The sequence below is a fragment of the Macrobrachium rosenbergii genome, chromosome 25 (genome assembly GCF_040412425.1).
Source record: "Macrobrachium rosenbergii isolate ZJJX-2024 chromosome 25, ASM4041242v1, whole genome shotgun sequence".
NCBI lineage: Eukaryota > Metazoa > Arthropoda > Malacostraca > Decapoda > Palaemonidae > Macrobrachium > Macrobrachium rosenbergii.
In genome coordinates this window covers 11501747-11521389 of record NC_089765.1, presented here as the reverse complement: position 1 = coordinate 11521389, position 19643 = coordinate 11501747, and the positions used below count along the sequence as shown (strand labels likewise).

The following is a 19643-nucleotide window of genomic DNA, read 5'->3' as shown; positions in this document are numbered from 1 at the left end:
ATAAAGACTTGCAAAGATTCATTCAACCACAAAACCGTTTTTTGATCTAGCAACTAAATAAAAAAAGTATGGTCTATTAAATGATAACCCAAAGAAGAACAAAAACGAAGAGGGGAAAATTTGCTTAATATCAATTCCAGACTTTACCCTGGGGATAAATTAAGACCCAAAAGGTCAACTATAAAAGTCCGTTAGCCTTCCAGTGAAACTCGAACCTACGCCTTCTTGGGTTTAAAGGAAGATCATTGAAGAGAATCAACGGACTAAAAGGAATGAACTCAGCTATCAAGATGTGGAGAAACTGATTTCCTACACTTCAGGTCTTGTGCTTAGAACGAGGTCAAGCCATCTCCACCAAGTGGACATCATGCTCTCATCTCTCTCGACAGCTGAGTGGTTAGGTCCCTATCACCGATGTATTACACCTGAAGAGTATAGAATAAAATACAGAATTTAGGCCACAGGCCAAGCGCTGGCACCTATGAGGTTACTCAGTGCAGAGAGGGAAATTGACAGTAAGAGGGTGTTAAAGGTATTACCAGTGCAGGAAAACCAAAGCAGAACCTCAAGCAATGCCTACAGTGCACCACAGAGAACCTCAAGCAATGCCTCCAGTGCACCGCACAGAACCTCAAGCAATGCCTACAGTGCACCACAGAGAACCTCAAGCAATGCCTACAGTGCACCGAACAGAACCTTGAGTAATGCCTACAGTGCACCGCACAGAACCTCAAGCAATGCCTACAGTGCACCGCAGAGAACGCAGTAATGCCTCCAGTGCACATGAGACAGAGTGTGCCTCCAGTGCACGCTGGAACCTCAAGCAATGCCTCCAGTGCACCGCACAGAACCGAGTAATGCCTCCAGTGCACCATAGAGGGCAACTTGAGTAATGCCTCCAGTGCACCGCACAGAACCTCAAGCAATGCCTACAGTGCACCGAACAGAACCTTGAGTAATGCCTACAGTGCACCGCACAGAACCTCAAGCAATGCCTACAGTGCACCGCACAGAACCTTGAGTAATGCCTCCAGTGCACATGAGACAGCAGTATTTTACTCCACAGAACTCAAGCAATGCCTACAGTAAAACCGCAGAGAACCTTTCAAGCAATGCCTCCAGTGCACGAACGTAGAGAACCTGCAGTGCACCACAGGAGACTCTCCAGTGCACACGAACAGAACCTTGAGTAATGCCTACAGTGCACCACAGGAACCTCAAGCTTAATGCCTACAGTGCACAGAACAGAGTAAACCTTTGCACCACAAGGAATGCTCAGTCCAGTGCACAGTGCACCACAGAACCTCAAGCAATGCCTCCAGTGCACGAACAGCAGACAGAACCTCAGTGCACCGCACAGAACCTCAACAATGCACAGTGCACATGAACCTTGAGTAATGCCTCCAGTGCACCGAGAGTAATGCCTCAATTGCAATGCACAGAACCTCAAGCAATGCCTACAGTGCAGAGAACCTCAAGCAATGCCCCAGTGACAGAACAGAGTAATGCCTACAATTGCACCACAGAAGACACTCCTTAAGTCAGTGCAATCGCACAGAACCTTGAGTAATGCCTACAGTGCACCACAGAGAACTCAAGCAATGCCTACAGTGCACTGAACAGAACCTGAGTAATGCCTCAGTGCACCACAGAGAACCCCAAGCAATGCCTACAGTGCACCACAGAAGACCTCAACAATGCCTCCAGTGCAGAACAGAACCTTGATGTGCCTGCCTACAGTGCACTGCACAGAACCTCAAGCAATGCCTACAGTGCACCACAGAGAACCAGTGCCGCACAGAACCTCAACAATGCCTGGTGCACCACAGAGAACCTCAAGCAACAGTGCACCGAACAGAACCTTGAGTAATGCCTGCACAGTGAACCTCAACAATGCCTGCAGTGCACATGAGAACCTTGAGTAATGCCTCCGGTCAAGCTAGTAATGCCTCCAGTGCACCGCTGGAACCTCAAGCAATGCCCAGTGCACAGAGAACCTGAGTAATGCCTCCAGTCCAGGAACCTGCACCAGTGCAGAGAACCTTGAGTACTCAGTGCCCAGTGCACTCAGTGCACCGACAGAACCTCCAAGCAATGCCTGCAGTGCACCGCAGACAGAATGTGCCTTGAGAACCCTAATGCCTACAGTGCCCAGGCAGAGAACCTCAGTTGAGCATGCCTCCCAGTGCACCGCACAGGAACCTCAAGCAATGCCTACAAAAACGGAACCTCAAGCAATGCCTCAGTGACCGTAATGCCTCCAGTGCACCGCACAGAACCTCAAGCAATGCCTACAGTGCACCGCAGAGAACCTGAGTAATGCCTCCAGTGCACCGCAGAGAACCTTGAGTAATGCCTCCAGTGCACCGCACAGAACCTCAACACCTACAGTGCAATCGCAGAGAACCTCAAGCAATGCCTCCAGTGCAGACAGAACAGTAATGCCTCCAGTAGTAATGCAATGCCTACAGTGCAACCTACAGAGAACCTCAAGCAATGCCCTACAGTGCACATGAACAGAACCTCAAGCAATGCCTCAGTGCATGACAGAACCTTAACGTAATGCCTCCAGTGCACCGAACAGAACCTTGAGTAATGCCTACAGTGCACCACAGAGAACCTCAAGCAATGCCTACAGTGCACCGAACAGAACCTTGAGTAATGCCTACAGTGCACCACAGAGAACCTCAAGCAATGCCTACAGTGCTGCAAAGAGACCAGCCCTCCAACCCTGAGTAATGCCTCCAGTGCACCGCACAGAACCTCAAGCAATGCCTACAGTGCACCGCAGAGAACCTTGAGTAATGCCTCCAGTGCACCGCAGAGAACCTTGAGTAATGCCTCCAGTGCACCGCACAGAACCTCAAGCAATGCCTCCAGTGCACCAGAACAGAGAACCAGTCAGAGAGAACTAGTAATGCCTCCAGTGCACAGAACAGCAATGCCTACAGTGAGTAATGCCAGCAGTAATGCCTCCAGTGCACCGCAGAGAACCTTGAGTAATGCCTCCAGTGCACCGCACAGAACCTCAAGCAATGCCTACAGTGCACCGCAGAGAACCTCAAGTAATGCCTCCAGTGCACCGCAGAGAACCTTGAGTAATGCCTCCAGTGCACCGCACAGAACCTCAAGCAATGCCTACAGTGCACCGCAGAGAACCTCAAGCAATGCCTCCAGTGCACCGAACAGAACCTTGAGTAATGCCTACAGTGCACCACAGAGAACCTCAAGCAATGCCTACAATTACCGCAGAGAACCTTGATGTGCCTCAAGAGAACTGCGTAATGCCTCCAGTGCACCGCACAGAACCTCAAAACAACTACAGTGCACCACAAAGCAGAACCTCAAGCCATGCCTTCAGTGCAACTTAACAGAACCTGAGTAATGCCTACAGTGCACACATGAGATCCGAGCAATGCCTCCAGTGCACCGCAGAGAACCTTGAGTAATGCCTCCAGTGCACCGCAGAGAACCTCAAGCAATGCCTACAGTGCACCGCAGAGAACCTCAAGCAATGCCTACAGTGCACCGCAGACAGCTTCAAGCACTACCCCCTACGGAAAAAAAAAACCGGTTGTAAATTCCAGACCCTGGATTCTAATCTACTCGAATTCCGGAGGAGAACCATTTCACCAAGGAAATGGCAGTTCCTTGTACACCTTCGGGAGCGCCTGCGACGCTGTGAAATGGCTTCTGAAGTCTCTGAAGTCTTTTCGTCTGGGTTATGGGCGGGGTAAAAAGGAATAATACTTGACTGACAGCTTAGTGGTACTCAATCTATTCCTAGGAATCCCAAGCGTACGGCTTTGAGGTCTCCAAATGTTTGCTATGTAGAAGTTTCTCAATCTACTCTTTCATGTTTTCTTTTTCTGTATTCACTCGAAAGTCCTAATAATAATAATAATAATAATAATAATAATAATAATAATAATAATAATAATAATCCACAATTATATAGTAAATTATATTACTATGTGAAAATGTATTTAAAAGCACAGACTTTCGAACACCTGAACAGTGTTTTTTTAAATTTTAACGTAAATACTGATTTGGAACACCGTTCGGGTGTTCGAAGTCTCTTTTTATATTTTTACATATTAATATAGTCTACTAACAGCCAGATTTCTCCTAAACCATTTTTGGAGATTGTAACTTTTGAGAACAATAATAATAATAATAATAATAATAATAATAATAATAATAATAATATATAATAATAATAATAATAGTTTCAAAAAACCGCACACAAAGACTCAGCAAAACAAAGGTGAAAATATTAAACTGCAGGTCCCACAATGCCTAAGCACAGAGGTGCCTTTATGCAAATTCCTGAAACGTATGCTAGACCTATTGTACCAACCGGAGCCTCGGGGTGTTGGCCCCACAGGGCCTCAAGCAATGCCTACAGTGCCCTCTACTTAAATTTGGCGTGCCTCCAAGAGAAACATAATGAGGTTATTTTCAAATTCTATGGTTGGTTTAGATGTGGAAAAAAAACCTGCTTTTTCAGGGAAGGTCTCGGTACTCAGGAAACCATCTCGCAAAAATGCGTTCGCACACCTTACATCCACCTACATAACACGCGATCTTTTCGTCTGGAGTTAGGTAAAAGGAATTCTTCATTAACCTGAGTCTCATTCTAAATACCCCTGTTTGAAGTTTCTCAATCTACTCTTTCATGTTTTCTTTTGTATTCACATCTCATAAATAATAATAATATAATAACAATTCAAATAATAATAATTTAACTAATCCCAGTGTTTGGAAATTAAATAGAAGAAATGTATTTCTACTTTCAGACACCGAGGCAGGTGCTTTCACAAAGACAGTAGCATACAGAAAAGCAGGACCTTTATTCAGTAAATTTCCATTTAATTTGGATTTGTTGAATTACCGTTGAGTTTAGTTTAATATATGTGGTTTCGAAATGTAGCAAAACAATCTTCTTCTTCTTCTAATAATAATAATACAAGGGGCCTCAGTTATTTAATAATAATAATAATAATAATAATAGTTATTTCAATAATAATAATGTTTTCAAATACTTTCAGGAAGGATCTCAGTATTAAGTTTTTCAGGAAAATGCGTTCGTTGACCATACAAAAGAAATTCTTGAAATGGCTGATAGATTGATTCATTCCTTTCAAATGTAATTTAAGCGTAAGAAATAGAACGAAACTATTGGCCCGCTTTCAGTAGCATACAGCACAGATCTAAAGCTAAATTTGTTATACCGTTGAGTTTTAGTTTATACGAGGAAATGCAATATAATATAATAATAATAATAATAATAATAATAATAATATATAATAACATATATATATATATATATATAATCATGTGATAGAAAACTATATTCAAAGCTGATGACAATATTAACTTGTAATATACTATATATATATATATATATATATATATATAATCATGTGTCAAATATATTCAAAGCTGGTAGCATTAACTTAAATTACTGGAATTAGCTTTGAATCATACAATAACAACTTGCAGTAACAACAATTTGGTCGTGTCACACTGACCAATGACGGAATGCCTGCGCCTTTCGTCAGTATAACAAACTACACGATTTTTATTAGCAATTTTCAAGGGCAAACCACTCTGACTTATTTGTTGTGGGTAGGGAACCATAGCTACGGGCTAATTGCATCGTATCATAATTATATAGGCAAAACAAATGACAGGAGAAATTGATTTAACATTACCTGACCTCACCTTCACAGTTTAACACAATTCATCTATTCTGCAAAATAACTACATTTTGTTGAAATTTAGAAAAACAAGTAAAAAATGCGCCGAAGTTTCTTCAGCGCAATCAGGTTCTGTACAGCGTATGTCAGGCCGAAGCCGATCAGTAGAGAGTTTTCTGTACAGCGTATAACAAGGCCACCAATGGTCACGTAGAGTTGTTTGTACAACGTATAATCAAGGCCACCGAAAACAGATCTGTCTTTCGGTAGTGTCGGTATAATGCTGTATGAGCCGCGGCCCATGAATCTTTAACCACGGCCCGGTGGTGGCCTGTCCTACATCGTTGCCAGAGGCATGGTTATGGCTTACTTTAACCTAAATAAAATAAAAACTACTGAGGAGGCTAGAGGGCTGCAATTTGGTATGTTTGATGATTGGAGGGTGGATGATCAACTACAAGTTACGGCCTCTACTCTAATATTCTAAGTCTGAGAGCCGACTGACAGACGAAAGGCAGCACAAGTTTTTATTTTACATCAAACTAAAAGAGAACTTTTCCTTACGGAAAAACTGCCATCCACATACGTGGCAGCATGATATAATTATGACAAGGGGCACATTGTTAACGAAATGATCTTGCTTCATTGGAAAGGCTTTCACTGCCTTGTACGTCGAGCATACACGTATATAGTGGGTCAAAATCAACACGGTGGTTTAGTTTGAGACCCTGACACAAAATAACTGGTTTACTGTTATCATTACTATTCAGAAGATGAACCCTATTCATATGGAACAAGCCCACCAAAGGGGCCACTGGCTTGAAATTCAAGCTTCCAAAGAATATTATGGAGTTCATTCTAAAAAAAGTAACAGAGGGTAAAGGGGAATACAGAAAGAAGAGATCTCACTTATTAGAAAAAAAATTTAAATAAATAAACAGATAAAAATGTATTAAAATGCAAGGGAAACAGCATTATGGTAGTGATGCATTGGCATCTTCGCTTGAACTTCCGAAGTTCCAATCGCACGACATCCTCAGTAGGGAGGCTGTTCCACAGTCCAACGGTGTGGGGAATAAAGGACCACTGGAACTGAGAAGTTCGACAGCGAGGCACATTTACTGGTTGCTCTCGGCAGGAACAGGGGATCAGGGATCAACTGTGAATGTGAAAGATCTCTGTTGAAATAGAACGTACGAAAAAATGACAAACAAGAGACCATCCATCGAAGGTCCAAGTCATAACAGCTAATATCAGGAAAAACAGAATCCTACCACCAAGAACCACTCTATCTAAAAGAGATAAACCTCTGGCAGAAGCGGGCATCCACTCATCAGAACAGTATTCCAGTCAAGGAAGTACAAATGACCTTCATCAGGTTGCATCGATTTTATCACTGTTATCAATATATGAGGCCTTACGAACAATACCTAACTTTGGCGCGGCAACTGCTGAAACGTTCATTAGATGTTTCTCAAAAGTAAGAAGCCAGCCAAAAGTTACACCTAGAATAGTTAAAGCTTCAGACTCACTCAGCAAACAAATACCAAGTGCTTTGTTCCTGGTACTGCAACAGACTTCCCGAATGATGTATCTAAACGAATGACGGGGTGGGAAAACATCAAAACATCACACCATGCAAAAGTAAGCCTACTGACTCTAACCAAATAAAAAACTGGCGCGGTATAATCGTACGAAAGCGTCAGACCTGCAAAACTAACCAAAAAGTTTGACAACAATTTTGTTAGGAGCAAAGTTTCAGACTCTTACAGACGATTATATACATATATATATTATATATATATATATATATATATATATATATATATATATATGTATATATATATATATATATTATATATATATATATATATATATATATATATATATATATGTATGTATATATATGTATATACATAATATATAATAATATACACAAAAGGAGAAAATGCAGATAAAAAAGAGAAAAAAAATTCCAAACTAAAGTTCTGCCAAAATTTCTAAAAAAAAAAAATCCAAAAAATATACCTAAAGTAATATACGGTACATACATTACAATGACGTTTCATAAAAAAGTGCCGCCCCCCCAAAAATCATGGATTTTCATTAATTTTTTTTTTTTTGCCATTTCAAAATGGTTAAATTTGAAAAATGTGGATTCTGTGTTAAGAAATATATCTACGAGTACCCATAAGAGGAAGTATGCTGAAAAAAAAATTTGCAATATACTCAAAGTGAAAATCTCTCAAAAACTAAAGACTGGGGACAGGGGTGGGGGTAGTGTGAAGAAATACTGCCAGGTAAACAAGAAAAAAATATCTACAGGACACTGGGCACTGGGAAAACAAACGTGAAATGGCGATGTCTCGCCTGGAAAAAAATATGATGTTAATGAAAACAGAGAGAGAGAGAGAGAGAGAGAGAGAGAGAGAGAGAGAGAGAGATCACACATCACAATAAAAAAATGAAACTAATTTACCAATCTACACTTATTTCACAAATTCACGTAACAATGAAAAAATGATCATCTAGATTTATTTTGAGAGAGAGAGAGAGAGAGAGAGAGAGAGAGAGAGAGAGAGAGGGAGTCACGTAACAATAAGAAAAAATGATCATACTAGATTTATTTTGTTTGGCCACATGTAACAATAAGAAAAAGATGGTCTAATTAGATGTATTTTAGAGAGAGAGAGAGAGAGAGAGAGAGGATGAATAAAAGAGGATGAATAAGCATACAGCGGTAAGGTAAGGCTTTAAAAAAAAAAGCAAGACCCACAATATTCAAAATTATATTACCACAATTCATAACAGGGTCCTCAAAAAAGTATTGAAACTTTAATTAATCAAAAAATGCAATCAGCATCAGAGCACAAAGGAGATGTAAAGCAAAATTAGAATATTACTGACAGGGAAGAAGTAGAGAGAAATCATTAGGATGTAGGAAAAAAAATTTTGTAAACAAGCAACCTTCCCCCCCGCCCCCCCCTCTAAAGACTAATAAATAAGAAATACAAAAGAGAAAATATTTAGCTGACGAAGTGGATGACGACGATGCTGAAGACGCCCCTCCCCTACCGAGGATATTCTTATGGAGGATATATCCCCACTGAGGATATCTCTACGGAGGATATCCACTACCGAGGATATTCCCTATGGAAGATATCCCCCACTGAGGGTATCCCCACGGAGAATACCCCCCACTGAGGATATTCCCTATGGAGGATATTCCCTATGGAGGATATTCCCCATGGAGGATATTCCCCATGGAGGATAGTCCCACCGAGGATATCCCCTACCGAGGATATCCCCCTCCCGAGGATATCTCCCACTGAGGATATCCCCTACCGAGGATATCCCCCACTGAGGATATTCCCTACCGAGGATATCCCCCACTGAGGATATTCCTTACCAAGGATATTCCCTGCTGAGGATATACCCCACTGAAGATATCCCCTACCGAGGATACCCCCACAGAGGCTATCCACTACCGAGGATATCCCCCCATGGAGAATATCCCCACCGTGGATACTCCCACAGAGGCCATCCCCCTCCAGAGGATATCCCTTACCGAGGATATCCCCACCGAGGATTTGATGAACTTGCCTGGATGGGAGTTACTCCTGACGCCGTCCAAGAGGATGTCCTTCCGGCGGGTGACCTTCCCGTCCTTGCTCCGCGTCCTTTGGAATTTGGTCTGAAAGAGAAAGATGACAAAAGGCAAGGTCACTATGGGATCAAGGTACATTATTATTATCATTATTATTGTGTGTGTGTGTGTGTGTGTGTATTGTATTATTCAGCAGATGAACTATTCATGTGTAAACATTATTACTACTACTACTATTATTATTATTATTATTATTATTATTATCTGAAGACGAACCCTATTCCTTAATAGGGGTCACTGGCCTGAAATCCAAGCTTCCAAACAGTATTACGGCGTTCATTAGAAATGCACAAAAGAGAGATCACTTATGAAAACGAAAAAATAATAAAAATAATAAATAGATAAAAATGGAAGTAAATTATTAAAACGGTTTCGACTCTGCTGTGCATGTTCCTGTACAATTCGTGCGTTTGTACTTAGAATCGAAATGAACCAATCACTTAGGTACCACGAAAAACAACAAGAAAATAACACAATGTTTCACTCACAAAGTTTCCCCTCTCACTCTCTTCATCACACGACCTCACACACAAACACAAACAAACCTGACATTCCAAAATTTTTTGTTTGTATTGATGGTCATTTGTCTTTGCATTTCTCCAGAGATCTGCCTAATGTCCCGAAGCTTCTGATGACGAAATGCAGCTCTTTCTCGTTAGAAATCAGGTCTTGGTGATTTGAAAGTTTTCACATCAAACCTGAGAATTCCTTTCATCAAAGTCATGAGAATTGAAGACAGGGATTCATGGAGTCCTGTAAATTGGCTGAGCTCCATTCATCAGATAAAATATAATTTACATCTCTCAATCGGTCGTACACACACTGATTCATTTCTAACAAGCACGAATCAGCGCAACATTATCTTCATTTATTGCAATATTGGCTTCAGCAATCATACCTTTTGCACAAATCCTGCTACTTTCTTGCTTCAACTATCCTGTCATTCTCTATTTAATTTACTAACCGATACCTGCAGGGATCAACAACCATTTCCATCGTTCAACCATTCACATTAGCATTAATTGTTCCACCTTAATACCTTTCACTGTCCAGCAAAGCATTCCTCTTGCTTACGTTCTGTTTCAACTTTTTCCTCTTACAAAATCTTTCAAAATGGCGCAGTCACTAGTCTCTGATTCTTCTCTAAGCCATTCTCAAACAACAAAACATTAGCTACAAACATAATCGACTCCACACTCCATTCAAGACAATTTCTCTTATCCAACCATTTTGCAGCAATTCTCTCATCATTCCAGCTACGGAGATATAAAACAACTTTGACTTGAAAAAGTAATATATTTATTTACATATATTTGTGTATATACAGTATATATATATATATATATATATATATATATATATATATATGATGTGGAAATTTTCATGTGATGAAAGACCTGTCAACCTCAAGAATTCTTGATGCTGTCAGTAAACAACAATGGCATGACTTAATACACAATTTCTCCTGAACATATTGTGGTTCAATCAATTATAAATCACTACTATTTGTCTACTGAGCAATTACTTACTCTAATAATATCAATATGATCAAATACCTCGTATGGTAATTATATTTAGTGACAAAATATCAAGCAACTATCCTACAGTTACTAAATACTTTATAAATTATTTTTATGTAAACACTGAACACCTCATAGCTGGTTCTGTACGAAAAGGGAGGTCTTAATTAGATGCCCCTGATTCGATAAATATCAGAACAACATAATCACATTAACACAACAGTTTCTGAGACAATACACGGAAACGGGGATGCATCTATGTACTTCTAAACTGCATGGACAGGAGAGAGAGAGAGAGAGAGAGAGTTACAAGAGAGTTTTAGCTCTAGTATGAATTTTATATATATATATACTATATATATATATATATATAATATATATATATATATATATATATATACTATGTATATATATATATATATATATATATATATATATATATATATATATATATATATATATATATATATACTATTCTATACGTACACATACATACAATTGCTGATAGTACAGATCTCAGTAAACACACTAACATGAAAAAGAAACAACTATTTACAAAGAAGTCTAGATCAAGACGATACAGAACAGCAGAGCAACAATTAAGTCTGGCACAGCAACGACGGAACAGAAAGAAGTTTCCTCAATTAAATGTTTAAACAACACTGAATTAATTTAGTAGACACGTAAACGAGAACTTTTAAGTTTTTAAAAATGTTTCTGGCGAACGTCACTTTTAAAAAAACACTTCTGAAAATACTAGGGAACGCTTTAGTACAAAGAGACAATCATTTTCAAGAAAGGCAAAGCGTCATCCAGTGAGAGAGAAAGACAACGAGGTGGAGGAAGAAAGAAAACGGGGTATAGGACGGAAGAAAACGAGGTGTAGGAAGAAAGAAAATGGGTTGCAGGAAGGAAGAAAAAGAAGTGTAGGAAGAAAGAAAACGGGGTATAGGAAGGAAGAAAAAGAGGTTTGCGAAGAAAGAAAACAGGGTATAGGAATGAAGAAAACGAGGTGGAGGAAGAAAAGAAAATAGGGTATATGAAGGAAGAAAACGAGGTGTAGGAAGAAAGAAAATGGGATATATGAAGGAAGAAAATAGGTAAGGAAGAAAATGGGGTATAGAAAGAAAATGAGGTATAGGAAGAAAGAAAATGGGGTATAGGAAGAAGAAAATGGGATATAGGAAGGAAGAAAAAGAGGTGTATGAAGAGAAAAAATGGGGTATAAGAAGGAAGAAAATGAGGTATAGTAAGAAAGAAAATGGGGTATACGAAGGAAGAAAACGAGGTATAGGAAGAAAGAAAATTAGGTGTAAGAAGAAAGAAAACAAGGAGTAGGAAGAAAGAAAACGAGGTGTAGAAAGAAAGAAAACGGATTTATTGAGAAAGAAAATGGGGTGTAGGAAGAAAGGAAAAGGAAATGTAGGAAGAAAGAAAACGAGTGTATTAAAAAAGAAAACGAGTGTTGGCTGGATGAGTTGTAGAAGAAAAAAAAATTTAATCGACACATCAACGAATATGATGCTTGATTATGTTTTGGTGGCAATGACATCAACAACCACGGCTGCTGTGCTGGCTAGAAAAAAAACTGCTTTATTTATTTGTTGACAGTCAAAGCTACATAAAAAGCTCGACATTATTTAACTGTTGTCATAGAGTACTTATTTACAACACAAAACCGACCTTTTTCCTCATATCCGCTGCCATCTTTTTAATCCTCTGCATTTCGCGATTGACAGAAAAAAAAGAAAGAGCCAAACATGAAAGTATTAGAATCTCGACTTCAAAAGGAATTTACAGTCTCAATGAAATGTAGTATGTCAGTATGAATAATGAATACTTTTCAAGAGCCTTGAAGTTGTGTTGTTCTTACTCTTGTGAGTGTGTGCGCACATACATACACGCAGATTTATATATATATATATATATATATATATATATATATATATATATATATATATATATGTATACTACTATATATATATATACACAGACAGTCCCCGGTTATCAGCGATCCAGTTTCACGGTGTTTGTCTAGTGATGACAGAAACTGGATTTTTGGCGCCAATCCCTGCTTATCGGCGCCGATCCCCACTTAACAGCGGTGCCGATCCCTAGTTATTGGCACTGATAACGAGGATTGGCGCTGATAACTGGGGATCAACACTATTATTGCCGATTTTTAGTTATCGTCACGCCTTGGAACATTACTCCATCGAGAATCAGACTGCTCTATATATATATATATATATATATATATATATATATATATATATATATATATATATATATATATATGTGTGTGTGTGTGTGTGTGTGTGTGTGTGTGTGTGTATGCATGGTCACATCTGTACTCACAACAACTCAAAAACATTATTTACGTGTACATTATGCATACAGTTACATCAGAGGAGTTATGGTGAACACATCATTTGAATAATAGTTAGTGATATTTCCCAACACACTTGCAGAAGACAAACTTTGGTACACAATTTCAATACGGTTACAGTTATTATTCGTGTTATCTCCTTCACCACAGATTAGTGACTTCACTTGTCTTATTCTCCAGTTCTTAAAAGAAAAATAAAAGGTACTGACAGAGAACAAAACCAGATTCTTTGCATTTATGGCAAGACCATACGTCAAAAATAGAAAGTTATAAGGGCATAAACTATTCAAGAAAACTGGTAACAGAGAGAGAGAGAGAGAGAGAGAGAGAGAGAGAGAGAGAGAGAGAGAGAATATTAATTTAACGAGAGACTTTAATAATAATAATAATAATATCACCCTTAATAATAATAATAATAATAAGAATATTAATTTAACGTTTTACTTACATCTGAGACTTTAATAATAATAATAATAATAATAATAATAATAATAATAATAATAATAATAATAATATGAAGGAAATAGACCCTCTCTTAAACAGGTCTTATTGAAAAGGATGGCTGTATTATGCGAATTAATCTTATACAGGCTCTTTTCTGGTTTCCTTATAATTCGCTTTTTAGGCTCAGCGATGTTGGTCAAAAAAATGCATCCTTTATAAGATAAAAACTTTTTAGCAGTCCGCATAATACAGCCATCCTTTTTTGCAATAATAATAATAATAATAATAAACAAAAGTTGTCCGCTAACAAGTAATAATAATAAAACATAAAATAATAATATCATTCAATTCATCATAAAATTTCCTAAATCTAACTAATAACTGATCCTCTACATCTACCAGTGATGCAAATAACGGAAATGGGTCACTTATCTCAAAATGGCTGACTGGTGGCTTTCAAAACACAATGTAAATCAGAGTGATACTACTAGTATTACTGATATCTCTCAGCTTAATCCTTAGTCGGGGTCGCTGTTCTTAACGAGCCTTTTCCAGGTATTTTAGCAGTCACTAGTCTAACCCTCCCTAATAATAATAATAATAATAATAATAATAATAATAATAATATGAATTCACATTCGAAAAAAGTATTAATAATATTTCTATCGGTTTAAAAATAATAATAATAATAATAATAATAATAATAATAATAATAATAATAATAATAAAATATTAGTTATTATTACCTTTATTATAATGATAGCAATAAAAATATAATATAATAATAATAATACCTGATTTCGAATATAAACTCATATACAATATTTTACACAAAAAAATGGTGCCAAGAGGCTACAATTTTTTATTTATTATTGAACGAACAAATTTACAGAAAAAAATAATTATGTTCAGGTTTTGTAAATCAGAATGCAACAAAGTCACGTTATTTTCAATGGCCGCGTTTCAGCTTTCTGAAAAGAAAACTATTGTGCCGGCTTTGTCTGCCCGTCCACACTTTTTTCTGTCCGCCCTCAGATCTTAAAAACTACTGAGGCTAGAGGGCTGCAAATTGGTATGTTGATTATCCACCCTCCACTCATTAAACACACCAAATTGCAGCACTCTAGCCTCAGTGATTTTTATTTAATTGAAAGTTAAAATTAGCCGTAATCATGCTTCTGGCAACGCAACAACACAGGCCACCACGGCCGGCTGAGAGTTTCATGGGCCGCGGCTCATACAGCATTATACCAAGACCACCTAAAGATAGATATTTTCGGTGGCCTTGATTATGCGCTGTACAGAAAAATCGATTGTTTTCGGCGCATTTTTTACTTGTATTGTTTTAATCCGCATAAAGGCTCCGTAATTGGCCTCGTTTCGGCAGTTGGGGGTTAATCTGCAAGAAATTCGGCTTTTTAAAAGAAGCTAATGCATCATTTTGAGCATTATGTAATGAATGTTGGCCACAAATTCGCGTCAGTTTATAGACTCGTTCATGTATTTCAAAGTCCAGTCTTCTTCTTTTTTTTTTTTTTTTAATATACACGCCATTTACTACCTCGTTATGAAATTCATTATTCTGTCAACCTTAATCTCTTCAGACGAGAAAGAAAAGGACTATATTATTATTATTATTATTATTATTATTATTATTATTATTATTATGCAGTCCATGAGTCTCGCTGTCAAACTTCTCAGTTCCAGAGGTCCTTTATTCCTCACACTGTTGGGCTGTGGAACAGTCTCCCTGAGGAGGATGTCGTGCAACTGGAACTTCAGAAATTCTTATGAGACCATCGAAAGGGAATTGTAATGATATTCCGCAAATATTTCTTTCATGTCAGACCACTTACAAAGAAACAGATGAGCGAATGTCATGTTAACATGATACTTTTAACCCTTTCGAAAAATTTCTCTCGATTTCACAAACAAATTTTGAACAGATCTGAAAATCATGCCTGAGATGCTCTTCCTGTTTCCACGGTCTTCGACAGAAAAGACTAGGATGTAGATTACAGGGCACAGGCCAAGCGCTGGAACGTAGGAGGTCATTCAACGCTGAAACAGAAATGGACTGCAAAAAGGTTTGAAAAGTGTGACAGGAGGAAAACCTCTATGAAACAATTGCTAGGAGAGGGTTGATGTAAGTAAGGTGGAAGAAAGACAATACGAACGGAGGCACAGTAAAAAAAGAAATGAAAGGGGTTGCAGCTAAAGGCCTAAGGAAGGGACGCTGCAAAGAACCTCAAGCAATGCCTACAGTGCACTGCATGAGGTTCACTGACGGCACTAACCCCCTACGGGGTAGTCTTCAACAACTTCTAAGAAACATGCTAAACTTTGATATATGAGGGTTATAAATCGTGCAGAAGAGGAAGACCTAGACAAAAATATATGGATGGATTGGTGAGAATGACTGGAGGAAGAATGTCTGCAGCTCAGTTGCTGCAGAGAGCCGGAAATAGAGAGGAGTGGCGAGCCATGATTGCCGACGTCCTTGGGGATATGGCACCTGGATGATGATGATGATGAAATCGTGCAGACGCAAGAGAGAGATGATAAGAGGAAACAATCACTTTAATTCTGGCACCCTCAACACTGTATGCCAAAAAGAAACAAAGATTGACTGACTGATTTATGGCAATTAAAATTGGCATCACAACACCTAGGTTATTGACGCCGTAATACAGTTAAATAGGAAATTAAGAGATAAATATATAAACAAGTCTAAAAGGAGTCTAATATAGGAAGTATCGTAAGAACAACGATTGTCATACCTGAAATTTATCATGACATACTACCCCTGTTTTGTCTTCCACCACTTTTCTCGTGAAAGCCCTGGCCGCAGTGTTGCCACATTTCCGCACCACTGACTTCCACGCTCGCCTAAATTTTAAACTCTTTCAACCATATGTAAAATCTACCGCATATAAAACAATATATCTTTTCCTTCACAGTCTACAGATGATTTCCCATAACTTCCCTTATCAAGTTGATCACAATCAATTTTAACATTTATTAAAACAACTTTCAACAGATTTAAGTTACCTTAATTAGATGGCAACCTGAAGCTGTAACTGTTATCGTTTGCATTCTGCTGCTTCGTAATTCGGGGTTAACAGCCATTCTCTGATGGCTCTTTATTCAGTCATCATTATATAAACATATAAATATGCAAATGACCGAGAATATGGGTCAATGAAACGAATATTGACCACAATAAACCCCTAAAAAGTCATTATTATAATATAAATTTATATATAAATATGCAAATGACCGAGAATATAGGCCAACGAAACGAATATATCTGACCACAATAAACCCCTAAAAGTTATTATTATATAAATTTTTATATAAATATGCAAATGACTGATAATACAGGTCAATGAAACTAATACATCTGACCACAATAAACCCTTAAAAAGAGTGTGAACATTTTTTTCAACCTTGGTGTGGCAGACTCTAAAATGAAGACGCCACTTCTGCACCAGATCTTCTTGTGCATCCAAACTTCCCCCCAGGAAGAGGACACATTTCCACGTTTCGGCAACACTGGTGGCCCCTGGGTCCTTCCGTTGGGCAAATCTACAACCTATAATTTTAAAACTATTTGGTGAACCTTCTGCATTCATTTGCATTTACATGAGTTATGAGTAAAAATATTCATATAACTTATGTTGCCTTTTTCTTCATCCTCTTCCTGTGGATCTATAGCCTCACTAATAAAGCAATTCAGTGACTGGAAGCTTATGCATGCCTAAAGCACAAACTCTGTTTAAGTCCTGTAATTCCTTTGATGTAGTTTGGGTCATTGTAGATAACGTCTCTACAGCATTTTTGTAACCCTAATCTTATGGGATAGTTGACCTCTCCTCCTGTCTAACTATTTTTGATTTTAATATCTAATAAGTATACAATTTGTTCTTACAGCGCTACTTTCTGTAACATAGCAGAACAGATATTAGAAGCTGATGTTCTACATAATCCAGGATGCGTGCACATGAAAGCAGCGATATTCCAGCTGGAGAATGTTCAATGGTGCACATTCAAATGCCAGACAGCTTTTACACACAAAGCAGTTTGTCAAAACGTACATAATTTCAGAAATCCTCTCTCTCTCTCTCTCTCTTTGTTTACGTATATATAATGCGCATCTACACAATCTCTGAAACAGATGGGACTCTTCATTTTATACCGTGGATGTCAAAAGTCAATATGGAAATTATCAAGAAAATACGAACGTGAATTTTCAGTTCCTTTCAACCTACTTCAAGCGTTCTTATCTACAATCCTTCCTCAGCTCCATCAAGCACAAGCAATTCTTTTTCCATACCATTCCTGGTGAAAGAGGCCAGCCCAAAAATAGAGGGACACCCCCTCAAAAAAAAAAAAAAAAAAATAATAATACTTAGATGTTCAGCTGAAAAGTGACATACTAAGACGTAAAAGGGGAACAGTAAGTACAAATAAGGAGCTGAAACTCATAAGCTTGAAAATGACATTCCACCAAGAACGGAGAAAACACGAAACGACCAAAGAATTTTTCATGAGATTCCTCCTTTATCATCTTCTTCTCCTTCTTCTTCTTCTTCTTCTTCTTCTTTTTCGTCGTTCAGAATTCCGCCGGGAGACAAAAGAAGAATCCAGGCTTTTACAAAAGCTGCCCAAGATTTTGCTGACTCCGCTAAAAATAATAAAGCCTGATTTAGGTCCGATATGAGAGGAAAAACAATTCCTAGGTTTCTTTTTTTTCTAGGTCCCGTTACATTTATATTTTGGCTCTGCATATCATTTAGAAACCATTCTTTTTCAATCGTTAATAAAGCTTCGTTGACATCTCTCTCTTTATATATATATATATATATATATATATATATATATATATATATATATATATATATATATATATATATATATATATATATAAATAAAATCAAAGTGAATCTTGTTTGCCCTCCCCCGGGTGACAGTGGGGGAGACATAACACAGCCACCCACCCCCTGCAAACCGGTCTGTCCGCCCCGGATGAGGGTGGGGTAGCTAGGGGAACGGGCCGGTAGGGAAGACCGCCACCCTCCTCCCGCAAACCTGTTTGTCCTCCCCAGGTGGGGGCGGGGTAGGTAGGGATCGGGGAGTAGGGGAGACAGCAGAGCTGGGTTCCAGCGTGTGTAGCGCATGCCAACAAGCTCACATATATATATATATACATATATATATATATACATATATATATATATATATATATATATATATATATATATATATATATATATATATATATATCCTGGTTTCCAGTTACCATCAAAACCTTTCACCTGATTACAACAACTCTCAAATTCTTTCCCTTGTTTTTGCAGATTCTTGTCACTATCCCTGATCACCAGCAAACATCAACCATTCCAAGTTCCCTCCATCACTTTTCTTATCTTACAACATTTGCACTTCGAACTACTGTCCTTTCTCTGACTTCTAGAAGCATCACGATGCCATTCTCAGAGAGACAGAATAACCTCGGATACGTAACACACCCTTATCCCAGACCCACTTTTCAACTTTCTAAACAAACCTGTCACTCTCCCACTTAGAAGTTTTCAGAAACCAACTTCACTTCCTCATAAAAAATTTCAGTGGCACTCATCAATTTTTGCTTTTATACCATACATTCACAAATGCCTCCACATTTCGCCTCTACCGGGTCTCTCAAAGGCTTTCTTCAGGCCCTTTTACTTTCGAACTCCTCACATAACTCTCTGATACCCTACTCTGTCCTTCCCCTGTTAGTCCTTTTGTCATACTTCTTTCTAAATCAATATCTTAATATACACCTTTCCTGATACACAAGTAATGTTACCCTTTATAATCCTCACAGCTGGCACCAACACATCTCTTTACATAATGGAACTACCCTTTCTTTCACG

The 19643-nt window shown here is 38.2% G+C and overlaps 1 protein-coding gene across 25 annotated transcripts in view; it reads right to left on the bottom strand.

Moving 5' to 3' along the window:
- The window catches only part of Mctp (multiple C2 domain and transmembrane region protein), a 1033178-nt gene that overhangs the window by 204254 nt on the left and 809281 nt on the right, over positions 1-19643 (bottom strand). For all 25 annotated transcript variants that reach the window (XM_067126836.1, XM_067126837.1, XM_067126839.1 and 22 more), the window contains one exon: positions 9306-9396. In XM_067126836.1, the coding sequence (XP_066982937.1) occupies positions 9306-9396 (91 nt within the window). The remainder of the gene's footprint in view (positions 1-9305; positions 9397-19643) is intronic.